Source organism: Microchirus variegatus (genome assembly GCF_963457635.1).
Source record: "Microchirus variegatus genome assembly, chromosome: 2".
Lineage (NCBI taxonomy): Eukaryota > Metazoa > Chordata > Actinopteri > Pleuronectiformes > Soleidae > Microchirus > Microchirus variegatus.
In genome coordinates, this window is record NC_139803.1 from 17,782,567 (window position 1) to 17,795,677 (window position 13,111).

At 39.9% G+C, this 13,111-nt stretch overlaps 1 protein-coding gene across 2 annotated transcripts in view; it reads left to right on the forward strand.

Annotated features, from left to right (window-relative positions):
* Nucleotides 1–13,111, forward strand: part of acaca (acetyl-CoA carboxylase alpha) — a 41,271-nt gene that overhangs the window by 19,911 nt on the left and 8,249 nt on the right. For both annotated transcript variants that reach the window (XM_083910050.1, XM_083910051.1), the window contains 18 exons: nucleotides 120–227; nucleotides 323–379; nucleotides 873–917; nucleotides 1,912–1,953; nucleotides 3,482–3,697; nucleotides 4,674–4,829; nucleotides 4,934–5,158; nucleotides 6,300–6,455; nucleotides 6,542–6,688; nucleotides 6,992–7,261; nucleotides 7,428–7,525; nucleotides 7,713–7,833; nucleotides 8,753–8,863; nucleotides 10,586–10,729; nucleotides 10,825–10,945; nucleotides 12,377–12,473; nucleotides 12,570–12,666; nucleotides 12,757–12,892. In XM_083910050.1, coding sequence (XP_083766176.1) covers nucleotides 120–227; nucleotides 323–379; nucleotides 873–917; nucleotides 1,912–1,953; nucleotides 3,482–3,697; nucleotides 4,674–4,829; nucleotides 4,934–5,158; nucleotides 6,300–6,455; nucleotides 6,542–6,688; nucleotides 6,992–7,261; nucleotides 7,428–7,525; nucleotides 7,713–7,833; nucleotides 8,753–8,863; nucleotides 10,586–10,729; nucleotides 10,825–10,945; nucleotides 12,377–12,473; nucleotides 12,570–12,666; nucleotides 12,757–12,892 — 2,347 coding nt within the window. The remainder of the gene's footprint in view (nucleotides 1–119; nucleotides 228–322; nucleotides 380–872; nucleotides 918–1,911; nucleotides 1,954–3,481; nucleotides 3,698–4,673; nucleotides 4,830–4,933; nucleotides 5,159–6,299; nucleotides 6,456–6,541; nucleotides 6,689–6,991; nucleotides 7,262–7,427; nucleotides 7,526–7,712; nucleotides 7,834–8,752; nucleotides 8,864–10,585; nucleotides 10,730–10,824; nucleotides 10,946–12,376; nucleotides 12,474–12,569; nucleotides 12,667–12,756; nucleotides 12,893–13,111) is intronic.

Sequence of the window (13,111 nt, forward strand, 5' to 3'; positions counted from 1 at the left end):
GTTGTAACTCGAGAGAATTATGTAAAGATGCATTCTAATGCCACGTGTGTAAAGGCCATTCATTGACCTGTGTGACTGTACAACTTTTAAATGAAAAGTCCCTTTGCATTTTCATCCAGATTGTCCTGGATGAACCAATCCACATCCTGAATGTGGCCATAAAGACGGACAGTGACATCGATGATGACAGCCTGGCAGCCATGTTCAGGGATGTCACTCATTCAAAGGTCGGGAGCATTTTACAGCAAAGGCTTTTGAATTTGAAATGTTCCGAAAATAATTTGTCATCCTGACATCTGCCTTTGTTTTCTATCAATCCCAGAAATCCCTGCTGTACGAACATGGCATCCGAAGGCTGACTTTCCTTGTGGCTCAGAAGGTGAGAGTTGTAAGAAACTTACACTGCCTGCTACCAGACTTTACAAGATACTACCATGCATGTCACCTCGGGCTGCAACGTTAATCAATTATTAATCGATTATGAAATGAATCGCCAACTACTTTGATAAGATTTGTTTCAGCGTCTTACATGTGAATATTTTCACATAACATTTTGACAAAATCATTTTGAGGTGATCAACATTTTCCATTGTTTTCTTTGACATTTGACAAAATTATTGACAGATAAATTGATTATAAAAAAATAATCGTAGGTTGCAGCCCTAATGTCAGCTATTGAGTAATTTTAGCATGTATCAAAATGATACAAATTATTTGTCTTTTTGTAATTACTAATGCTTCAATGATAAAATTGTCAATGACGTGAGTGTGGCAATTGCATTGGTTTTTTGCATTTGAAATTTAGCTTATTGTCCTGTTTGTCTCTGTATCTCCTCCTGCATGCCTTGCTTTTGCTGCATTTATGATGAAAGGATTTCAGGAAGCAAATCAACTGTGAGGTGGACCAAAGGTTTCATGTAAGTAAAGGAAGATAAAGAAAATGAGGGCAGTTGGTTTTAAAAAAAATGGTTTCGCTGCATTTGCCATTGCAAAACTGTTCTGTCAATTAAAGTGTCCATTAAATATGCGACCAGGCAACTCCTTTATTCAAGAGGAAGCTTATTTACCTCTGTTGTGCATAACGCACCATAGTCCTGAATCACTAAAAGTTTGGCTAAGAAAGCAGCAGGGTTTTGAGCTGTTAAATTATGTAACCCACAAAAACATGTACTCGTAACTGTAAACCACATTGGAATGAAACCCCCAATTATGGCAGTTCTATGTTATGTCCTGCTGGTTGTGCCGTAGATTGTAAGACCCCATTCATCCTTCAAGGATTGACCCATTATAAACTGAAGCAGCACTAAACGCTGGAAGCCAAATTTGTATTATTTAGAAAAATAGGCTTAGATTTTTCTTTTGATGTCGCTGTGTTTGTGATTAGAGCAAATCATGCTAACTGGCATCGCCATCATTGTGTGGCCCTTGTTACATGGAGAGGGTTTTTGTATGCTCGGCCCAAAACTCCTTTTGTCATTGGTCACTACAGTGTGGGGTGTGTGTAATCACAACTGTGTAGGTCTCCGCTGTGCCATGTCAGATTTGACCTCCAATTACTCCATTATTTGGGGCGAGTGTGACACTTAATGTAATAACATCAAACAGGGCAGGATCAAACGCCACTGAAAACAAGATCATGTTTTATTCATTAGCACAGTGAATGATATGTGGCCTATTACCTTTATTATCTGATTGAATACAGAGTGATTCCATCAGTATGGGCCAACACTTCAAGGTCCAGACAATCACTGCGAGATACTCCGCATTATGAGCTATTTTAATTAGAACTTAAGCAGGGCCAATAATAGTTGCTGTGATTAGTTTTATAGATAGTAAGTGCAAGAAGTCTTATTTTATGGTGACATTGTTTCTTTATTATTCACTTTCTTCTACTTTCTTTTTTCCATGCAGAGAGAGTTCCCCAAATTTTTTACGTTCCGTGCCAGAGACAAGGTCAGTATCAACATTTCACAAACCACGAGTCAGATCAGCTGGATTTAATCTGATATGTCATAAAAGCCTTTCATCATAGCATATAATCAAGTGATCTGATGGTGAACAATAACAACACTTCTGCACTTCATCTGCGGTCCGTTTACAGCCTCACAAGTAAAGGGGACAGCACCATACAAGCACAACCATGTAGAAAAAAAGATAAGGAAATAAAGGCTATTAAATATGTACAAGGCACCAAATAAAACAAAAACAAGGTAAACAATAACATAGTATTTACAATCAGAATCAGAACACTTTTGCTATTGTAAAGTAAACTGCACTCAGGGAAGACAGTGTTATAGTTATCAGTATTGCAAAGGGAATGAGGCAGTTTTTATTTGGGTGTTGTCTACTGACAGTGCTGGTTGTACAGTCATGGGAGACTTTGAACAATCACAGGACATTTAGTACATGGAGAGATCAGAGAGGGATCCAGCAGTGACAACAAATGCATACATTGCATATAAACCTAACAACAGGGAGAGCAGTGTAAAAGAGAGTCACAAAATAAGTGCAATAAAAGTTTTGTGTCCATATCAACAGAGTTTCAGAGATGGCAAGACTTTATCTGTAAGGTACTAGTGCAGTCCCCATACCCATTGTCTTGCAGGTCCTTACCAAACACTGCCAAAGTCGGCACTGCACACATTGGTGCCCTTTGTAAATCACCTGACAGACAGCTAAGTAACATACAGACAGAATAAGTGACATCTAATGATGAGATGGCAGACTCCTCTGCTCACCCCACCCTTTCCCAACCAAGTCAGGGAACTACAGTGACCTTTGTGTAACAAAAAGTGATGCTATTCTTCATGTAGAAATCTTCTTCTTCAAAAAATCAAACACGCACCATGTTTGGTTTGCTCATTCAGGCTGCTGTAGAAACATAGTGGCACAAAATGGTGGTCCTTGCCTATCGTATAATACAAAAACAATCTCTGCCATCTCCTAAATGTTACACATTGGACTTTTGATTTTGGACAAAATGAAGGCATTATATCCATGTCCATGCTTCAGATTACTCTCACACTGATGATAAAACCAGATATTTAAACGTATTAATCTATTTTCCTTGGATGGGAAACAGTTGAGGAAACCTTGTAATTATAAGACAACAACAACTTTATACCCCCATGGCAATGTGAAATCTCACTCCATCACAATCAGTGATGTCTCTTCCTCTCCGTTACCCCTGATAGTTTTTACGACGGTGATACCACTAAAAGTCATTAAAGTAATGAACTTGTTTAATTATTTCTCCCATTTAAGAGAAATGATGCCCATTAACAGCTTGCTAAGATTGAGATTGCCCGCAATTTCATTTACTCAATACAGTGTGAGGCTCACAGGCATTTTTCTATTACTTTTGTTAATGGAAAAGAGGCAGAGAAGCCTAACTTTGAAAAGGAGGTGTGAATAAACCAAATTAACAAATTTTAAGTGTGGTGTTGCTGTTTGTGATCGTTTCCTGTTTTTGCGTCAATAGTTCGAGGAGGACAGGATCTATCGTCATCTAGAGCCAGCGCTAGCTTTCCAGTTGGAACTCAACCGCATGCGTAATTTTGCCTTAACTGCCATCCCGTGTGCCAACCATAAGATGCACCTGTACCTGGGTGCAGCCCGCGTGGAGGTCGGCACAGAGGTTACAGACTACCGTTTCTTTGTGCGAGCCATTATTCGCCACTCTGATCTGGTCACCAAGGTAAGAATACTGTTCAAACAAGGAAAAGAACAAAGACATTTTTGGTGCAATCTTCTTCATAATTTTTTTTCTTCACTTTATTTGCAGCTTTGTATGATTTTGATAAAGGGTAAATTATAAAATAAACATAAATAAAAGGTGTAACAAGTGTATTTGCTAACAATTATAAAAATATTAATTATTAATAATAAATGGGAACAAGAACATGGTTATCCATAGACCGTGTATCAATGTTTCCCATTTCCTATGTCTAAGGTAAAATAATCTTTTACTTTTACTTAAAACATTTCAATTAAATCACAAGATCTCTATTTTCAGATCTTCTTTAAAAGATAATGATATCAATTTTGCAAAATATGCTTCTGTTGAAGGGAGAAAATAGATCATAATGCATGGCACAAATGAGTGCACATCAGTGTATTTGACAGTTGGTATCATCCAGTAGGAGTCTGAATTTCCATTTGCAGAACATCAACACAACGCTGGCCAAATAAATCATGATTCTAACCATAACCTTGAAATCTACTTAATCTTAAGTCAGTGCATCCTTGTTGGCAGAATTTAAATTTTATGTTTTAAAGTGTCTTTAAGTGTCTATTAAGTTGCCATTCAGGTTTGATTTTCTTAATCTTAACAATTTACCTACAAATACAGGGCTTGACACTGACTTTTACATGGAGCACATTGAAAATAATGTGTTATTTTTTTGTAAAGGGATAGATAAAAACTATAACAAGAACATACTTACAGCTACAACTGTCTACAAGACAAGATGTAAGTCAACTTTGAAAGTACTTACTTAGTACTCCGTAAAGTTGCAGTTAATTACGTAGATTTCAATAATTTGTATTTGCTTTTATTTGTAAGTATTGTTCTGTTAGTCTAACTTTTCCTGTAATATATTTTTTCATCAAAATCAGTATATGTTTTATAACAATTAATATGTAGATGCTTATTTTCGCCCATTCTCTACTAGGAAGCCTCTTTCGAGTACCTTCACAATGAAGCAGAGCGTTTGCTGCTTGAAGCCATGGATGAGCTGGAGGTGGCTTTCAACAACACAACTGTGCGGACTGACTGTAACCACATCTTCCTGAACTTTGTTCCTACTGTCATCATGGACCCATCAAAGGTTTGTGAAACAATCATGCACATATTATTACACCTCTTTAAAATGTAGCTTACTTTTTTATTAATGACTTGATATTTGCTTTAATCTCCCTCTTCAAACTACAGATTGAAGAGTCTGTCCGATCCATGGTCATGCGTTATGGGAGTCGGCTGTGGAAGCTGCGCGTCCTGCAGGCTGAACTGAAGATTAACATCCGCCTGACTCCAACGGGAAAACAAATCCCCATCCGCCTCTTTCTTACCAATGAATCAGGCTACTACCTCGACATCAGTCTTTACAAGGAGGTCACTGATTCCCGAACGGGACAGGTGGGGCCCAAAGACCGACAGGTGGGGCACTCACTCATCTTCCATCTCATCAACATATAGTCCAGCTCCAGGCAAAGGGCTTCAAGCTCCGTCCTGGATACCTCAGATCTCAGAATGTATTCTGGCTCCCTTTCTTAGTGAAGTGAAGTTTAAGTGTAACAAGGCAATCAGCGATGGCAGAATTTACGCCATTCACACAACAAGCCTCTGGCGCCCTCTGTTGGTCTTGTTGGCAAGTGCAAGTGCAGAAACTCAAACAAACACCCAGAGCCACTAAGAACAGTATTTCACTCCCACTACCTGTGGGGTGAAGTAATAATATGACACAATAGCCAGCAGTCCCCATAGTGCTGAAAAGTAAAGAAAAAAAGTAACTGTTTTACTCGACAACCTTATTAGAAAAAAGGGCAGCACACCAGAATATAAATAGATTAGGTAATACTAATTGCAGCAAGCAGCCACCCTACATATATATATAATATAAGTTACAAAATGGAGTCATAGGTAGAGTTGAATTATACCATCTATCCATCCATCCGTCATTATGCATTCTTTAGCATGTGAACATTGAAAAGGTAACATCTAAATGGAAGGGAAAGAAAGACTGTCAACTGTGTCATTTCCATTTTCACTGTGTGTTGCATCATTGTCATTATTGAGCGTCAATACTAAGTAGGTTCAAGTTCAAGACATGATTGAGAGAAAATCTGTTTAACTTGGATGCTCAAGCACACAAAAAAGGATGAATATTGAGGGTGTTACTGTCCTAATTCAGCAAAAATTGGATTAGATACGATTTCTTCACACACTTTGAAATCACTGTAGCTTTTGAAATTCACTGGCCACACCTCATGTGTCGAGCTCACTCTTGTTCACCACCTGACTCGTTTGTGGATACGTTTTATGCTTTGTATCTATTTTATTTTATCATTGATGTGTATTAGCTCATATTCAGAGACCGTGATTGTCTCTCTAGGTGGGAAATTGGTTTGCGATGGATGATGGGAAAAAAACCACAGTCACAACATTCATCATAGTCATCAGCATCTTCAGGCACAAACAAGATGATTTTATTTCATTTCATTTTTTTTTACCTCGATCCAAGGTTTGTTAATGATGTGAGAATGTCTTTCGTGTGACTCTGTTTCCTTCTTTTTTCCAGATCATGTTCCAAGCATATGGAGATAAGCAGGGTCCACTGCATGGCATGCTCATCAACACCCCCTATGTCACCAAGGACCTGCTGCAGTCCAAACGCTTCCAGGCACAGTCTCTGGGCACCACCTATGTCTACGACTTTCCAGAAATGTTCCGACAGGTGACGATAAAAAGTACTGTTTTTGGCTTCTGTTGAACATTTATTAATTATTTTATTCTTTATTATTATTTAATTTCTCTTTCCAGGCTCTGAAAAAAATGTGGCACTCAACTCAGGCCTTTGCTGACTTACCCAAATGCCCGTTACCTTCAGAGCTGCTGACCTTTACAGAGCTGGTTCTGGATGCCCAGGGTCAGCTGGTGCAGATGAACCGACTGCCAGGAGGCAACGAAGTTGGTTAATTTCATTACTTTCTCATTTACTTTCACTTTTTTTCGCTATCTATACATACTCCCTTTTAAAATCTGCAGCTTCCTTTTTTACTGCGGGTCTCTGTGTTTCTGAAGCTGTGTTCTTTAATACATACTTTATTTTAAATTGATTAATTTAATGCACATAGAAAGTACACTGGGAATTTGTTTTTTAACACTCAAATCTATGACAGAAATGCAGATATCACCATTGACAGAATGTGTCCAGTTGATGGAGATATTTAATGATTCTTGAGTAAAAGTGTCTCTGATTTCTCTGTCCAGATCGGTATGGTGGCTTGGCGGATGACCCTGCGAACTCCAGAGTATCCAGCGGGACGTGAGATCATCGTCATAAGTAATGACATCACGTGCAAGATCGGCTCATTTGGGCCTCAGGAGGACGTGCTGTTCCTGCGAGCATCTGAGATGGCCCGGGAGAGCGGCATCCCGCGAATCTACATCGCAGCTAACAGCGGTGCCCGCATTGGGCTGGCTGAGGAAATAAGACACATGTTCCATGTCGCCTGGCAAGACCCAACAGACCCATATAAGGTCTGTGAGTCTACACTGTAGCTGAAGACTTATCTTTCTATCTGTTTATCTGTATGTCTCTCTTTGTCTGTCTATCTATCCATCTCTCATTTGTGGGGGGTTTTCTCTCTGCATCTGGATCGTTGTCTGTCATAACTAAGCAGTCCTCATTTTTTCCTCCCTGAAGGGTTTCAAGTATCTCTACCTCACACCTCAGGATTACAAGAAGGTCTCAGCCCTGAACTCTGTGCATTGCGAACACGTGGAGGATGAGGGAGAATCCAGGTACATCCTTTTTCATTACATATGAACACACTTGACTTTGTTTGTGAGGAAATGGATCAGTCAAGTGTGCGTGACTCCGCAGATTAAGAAGTCCACGCGAATGCGAAGGAGTGTAATCACAGAGGCACAGCTTGTGGAAAGGTCACGTGTGGCTCAGAGTGAATACAGTTTAAGTGGTGTTCTGCAGGTACAAGATCACCGACATCATTGGGAAGGATGAAGGGCTTGGTGTGGAGAATCTGAAAGGCTCTGGAATGATTGCCGGAGAATCCTCTCTGGCTTACGAGGAAATCATCACTATGAACCTGGTAAGACTGAAGTGGACACGCTTTTGCTCGGAAAACACGTCCAGACATGTCCCGAGCTGTACACATCATTATAACAAACACTTCTTATGAGTATTCAACATGAGTACATTTACAACAGGCTGTCACTTTTTTTCAAAATTAAGTTTGATTACATTTTATTTGACTAGCCAGATATTTGAAAAACAACATAAGAGATAAGAGCACTGTCTTATTTCTCTGCCAAGAGGGCAGGGTCAAAATGGATCCAAGGTCAAACTGCCCCAGTGTGCACATATATACAGTGTGTATATATATATATATATATATGTGTGTGTATATATGTATGTGGATATATATGTATGTATGTTTGTATATATATGATCCAACTCAACCCAATGAATTAGACATAGCCTTATGTCCTACATTGCTATTATGAATGAAAAGGCTGACTTAAAGGTGCATTATGTAATAAATCTAAAGCAACTGGCCATAAAATCCTCCTAATTTGTCACAGAGACTCAGAAAATGTTTATATAACAAACTGAACTCACCAACAACAACAGTACAGCCAAAATATTTGCATTAAAAAAAATATTTTGCAGTCTGCAAATCATGTTTATGTTTTGAAATCATGTTTTGGCATGTGGCACCACCTATCGCCGTCTACCAATCATTGCACGCAGTAGAGTCTCAGCTGCCGAGCAACCACGGGTTGCCAGTTACGTCAGAAAACGAAACCTAAAAGACCTCGGTATTTTGAATTTGAATGTAGTAACCGTTTTTGGCCACATTCTTACATATGGCACCTTTTAATACAACCTTTCAATAAATATAATACAATAAATTATACAAAAAAGTTCATACGGATGTTCAATCTTTGGATTAAAAAAAAACTAACAAAAAAAAACAGCCCTAATAGATAAACATTATTTTCTTGAAGGTCACATGTCGAGCCATAGGAATCGGGGCCTATCTGGTGAGGCTGGGACAGCGAACCATCCAAGTGGACAACTCTCATATTATTCTTACGGGAGCTGGAGCACTCAACAAGGTAAAATGATCTCCATGTGGAATTGAATATACACTGCCGTTCAAAGGTTTGGGGTCACCTATACAATTTGTTTGTGTTTTTCATTCAAAACTCACACTTTCATTCATCAAAAGTGTTGCATATTGGAATAAGGCTGTAACAAAAGGTGGAAAAAGTGAAGCGATGTGAATAATTTCCGGATGCACTGTATGTATATGTATATATGCATATGCGTGTATATAGAGATATATATATATATCTCTATATATATAGATAGATGGATAGCTTCAAACTGATACCAATCATCTTATTGCTCATCCTAGTCTGTGTTGTGTTGTGTTGTAAACAAGAGAACACCTCGGTGCAGTGGCTAGAATTGTTGCCTCACAGCAAATAAGGTCACAGGTTTGGGTCCCGGTTCGACTGAGGGCCCCATCTGAGTGGAGTTTTATTTTCAAATTAGGAATCCATGTTGCTTTTGGTACGTGTTACAACTCAGTGATCAGGCCTTCTCCTGCCTCCATCTCTCATGCTAGGATTGCTGTTTTTTCCGATCCCAGCAACATGCCCCGTCTGCCACTCATGGTGGAATAATTGAAAGCGAACCATGAAGATGTATTTGCATAGAAATAGAGTGACATGCCGGAGGCGGTAATGCAGGACACCCATATCATTTGTTTTTAATCAAAATGAAGTTTTGCTGAGGCAAATTGTTTTCTGAATTCAGCTGATATGTGTGTTTGTGTGTGTATGTGTGTCCACGTATACACTTCACGCTTCACCCCCTGCTTGCTTTCCATTCTCTGTCCTTGTCAGTGATTTAAAATGACTCCATTTCCAATTAGATGACAGATTGCAACAGGACAAATCATGTAAATGGCCCGATAATGGATTTCTATTCACTGGAATCTCAACTGTTTATATACGGCCCCACTGTTGAGCTGTATTTGTGTGATTAGACTCGTAGCGAACGCAATTGTCTACATTGTACTGTAGGTGATTTGTTGTGGTACATTCTATCCGGTCAGTGTTTATTTAAAAAATAGTATGAATTTCACAGGCGAGAACTGGAAAAGTCACTTTTGCTTTGATGGATATTAACTGAAACTTGATAGAGAATAGGGAGCTGCCACCCAGAGATCATTTCATTATCTGCTGAAAGCTCCCAATTTTTTCAGCGGGAGTGAATAGTAACTACAAGAGCAAATACCCCAGTGGGCTATAACATCCAGTTGGCCTCTAGTTTACTTCCTCCCAGTCATCTCCCTCTGTCCCTCCTCCCATCCCATGGTCTTCTCTCTACTGTAGAATCTTAATGAAGCTGGCGAAGAGCTGGAGGCACTGGGGTTTTGTGTATGTCAAGGTGATTGCAATGTTTCTCAGGCCTGCAGGCTCTCCTGACAGCTTTAGTAGAGTGCCCTAGATTTGTAGCCAGATACATAACCATTAATGGTAATAAAGAAAGTAAATGATGGCTGGAAAGGTGAGCGCTGAGGCTAGGGTTTGAGCCTCTGTCTGATTTTTATGGGGCCATGTCAGGGCTGTGCCACCTGTTCTAAGCCACTTATGAAAATAGGGTGGGCTGGGTGAGAGGTTTTATGGTGTCAGGTTGGCAGTTTTAAGGGTGAAATTGACGTGCACCTTCCATGCCACTGTTAGAGCTGCGGTAGACAGGATCACTGGAAAATGTGAAATGGTAATTTCTAATCCACATTTTGGTTTTTTCCCTTTTTCTATCTGCAGGTGCTGGGCAGAGAAGTGTACACATCAAACAACCAGCTGGGTGGAATTCAGATCATGCACAACAATGGCGTGACGCACTCCACTGTTTGTGATGACTTTGAGGGAGTCTTCAATCTTCTGCAATGGCTCTCCTACATGCCGAAGGTAATGAAGAAGCAGTTTTAAAGCAGAAGCTGCATCCTGTGGAGACTTATGTTAAGAGCTATTTTTATAATTTTTTGTTTAATTTTTTTATCAAGTGTAAATCGAGTCCAGTGCCCATTCTCAGCGCCAAAGATCCCATAGATCGGTCAGTAGATTTCGTTCCAACAAAGGCTCCATATGATCCTCGCTGGATTTTGGCGGGACGCCCCAGCCAGTGTGAGTAACAAGTGTTTTTATCAGTTCATCACTTCAAGCACATCAAGTCCTTCTCTACTATAATCTTTCTATCCATGCAAGGAACATGTGTCTCTCTGTTTATCACATAACTGTCCCAACAGGTGGCTTGACAGGCCACAAACTTGGCAGTTAAAGTACTATGGAACCTGAGATTTAGAACAAAGGGAAACTGGATTAGAGTCCAAAATGATTACGAAACAGGGAAAGAATAAGGATTTGGACTGTGATTTCAATTTTAAAATGTGATTGGGGACGGGCAACATTGCACATTTTGGTCAACAACCTGCAGAACCTACTGGTGAGTAGGTGGAGATTTCAGCAGAAAATGTAACTGCAGTTATGTTGTATGCATTTTCTTTTTCTGCTACATCAAATCAAATCAAATATATTGGTATAGCCCAAGTTTTTTTTGCCTCAGAGGGCTTTACAATCTGCACATGCAACATCCTCTGTCCTTCAGACCCTTGATTTTGGTGAGAAACAACTCTCCAAAAAACCCTTTCAGCAGGGACAAAAGTGATCGAGTAATAATTATACTGAATGTCCAGTTATTATTAAATAACAAATTAAGTTGTGACTTCAGACAACAAAATGGTGCACAAGCTGAGTAACCAAATCATGGCAGTCGAAAAGAATTTGGTCGGTGAGAAGGAGCAGAAAGTCGGTGTTCTTCAGTACTTTTGCTGTACTGTACATGTGTAATTATAGCTGTACTAATGCTGCTTTCAATTAGAAACCTCAAGTTCAAGTGTATCCCAGGCTAGCCATTGTTACCAGTCAATAACATCTCTACGTGGTGTTTCATGCATATGCAGGTAGCTCCTCACCAGGTTCAGGGGTCGTGTGAGGAACCTTTGAAATTCTGTATTCCAACTACAAATGGAATGCACGTATATGTATGAAATTATGGTTGTTAGTGATGCTGGCAGAAGTAGTTATTGCTCTTGTATTTTTGCTAAGGTAGAATCAAGATAGGACGAAGAATGTGTTTTTGATACTGCAGGTCAGGACTGAACAGGTTCCACATGAGTGTAATTACAGTTGTGGACAGCAACAAGAATGGGAGACTGTGTGGGAGGTTAGTCAACGTCTCTGGCGGTGATGAGTGGCGAGGTTTAATTGAATGGTAACCTCCCGGGCTGAGACTGGGCATGTTTCTCAGGGTGTACAGGCAGTAAAAGAGCTGAGCAAGCCTCCTTATACAAGTCATCCATCATGGTTGCTGCCAAGATTACAGATTCAGAGCAAAAAAAAATAAACAACCTCTGACTGCAGGCAGCATTTATTTATATATTTATTTATATTTTTGTATTTTTTTCAAAAAGTATGGAAGGCGTTGCATTTTGTACTGGCAGTAACTGACTCCACATTCTTCTGTTTCTCTCCTCTCTTTATTCTCTGTATATAAAGCTCCTAAGGGTTCCTGGCAGAGTGGTTTCTTTGACCAGGGCTCTTTCATGGAGATCATGCAGCCATGGGCTCAGAGTGTGGTGGTAGGCAGAGCCAGGTATGAGTTCCAACATCACATGAAAAAAGTGTCCATCGTAGACAGTGAAGGTATTGTTTTGTTTATCCGTCAGTGCTAAAAGGCCTCTTTCCACAGACTGGGTGGGATACCTACTGGCGTGGTTGCTGTGGAAACCAGGTCAGTGGAGTTGTCAATCCCAGCTGACCCTGCCAATTTGGACTCAGAAGCTAAGGTGAGGGGGAACCTGCTATGCATTTTATTGTAGCACAGGTATTTGGACATGTACAGGCACTGATGCTAATCTTCTGATGTGTGTGTTTAGGTCATCCAACAAGCAGGACAAGTGTGGTTCCCAGACTCTGCTTTCAAAACAGCACAGGCTATTAAGGACATGAACCGAGAAGGCCTGCCTCTCATGGTGTTTGCCAACTGGCGGGGCTTTTCTGGAGGCATGAAAGGTACCCCCCTTTCATAATTCGGACCCAGTTGCAAAGATGTCTGTTAACTTCTGAATTCAATTATTATAATTTTTTTCTTTACCTGTCACACACACACACACATCTGTAGACTAATTTAAATCCTCATTTGGTCCTGCAAACAGAAATGGCTTCCTTGTATTTGCATACAGATCAGATGAAGGAAGATCCGATTGCATGTGGTGGTGGGAGATGCATTTA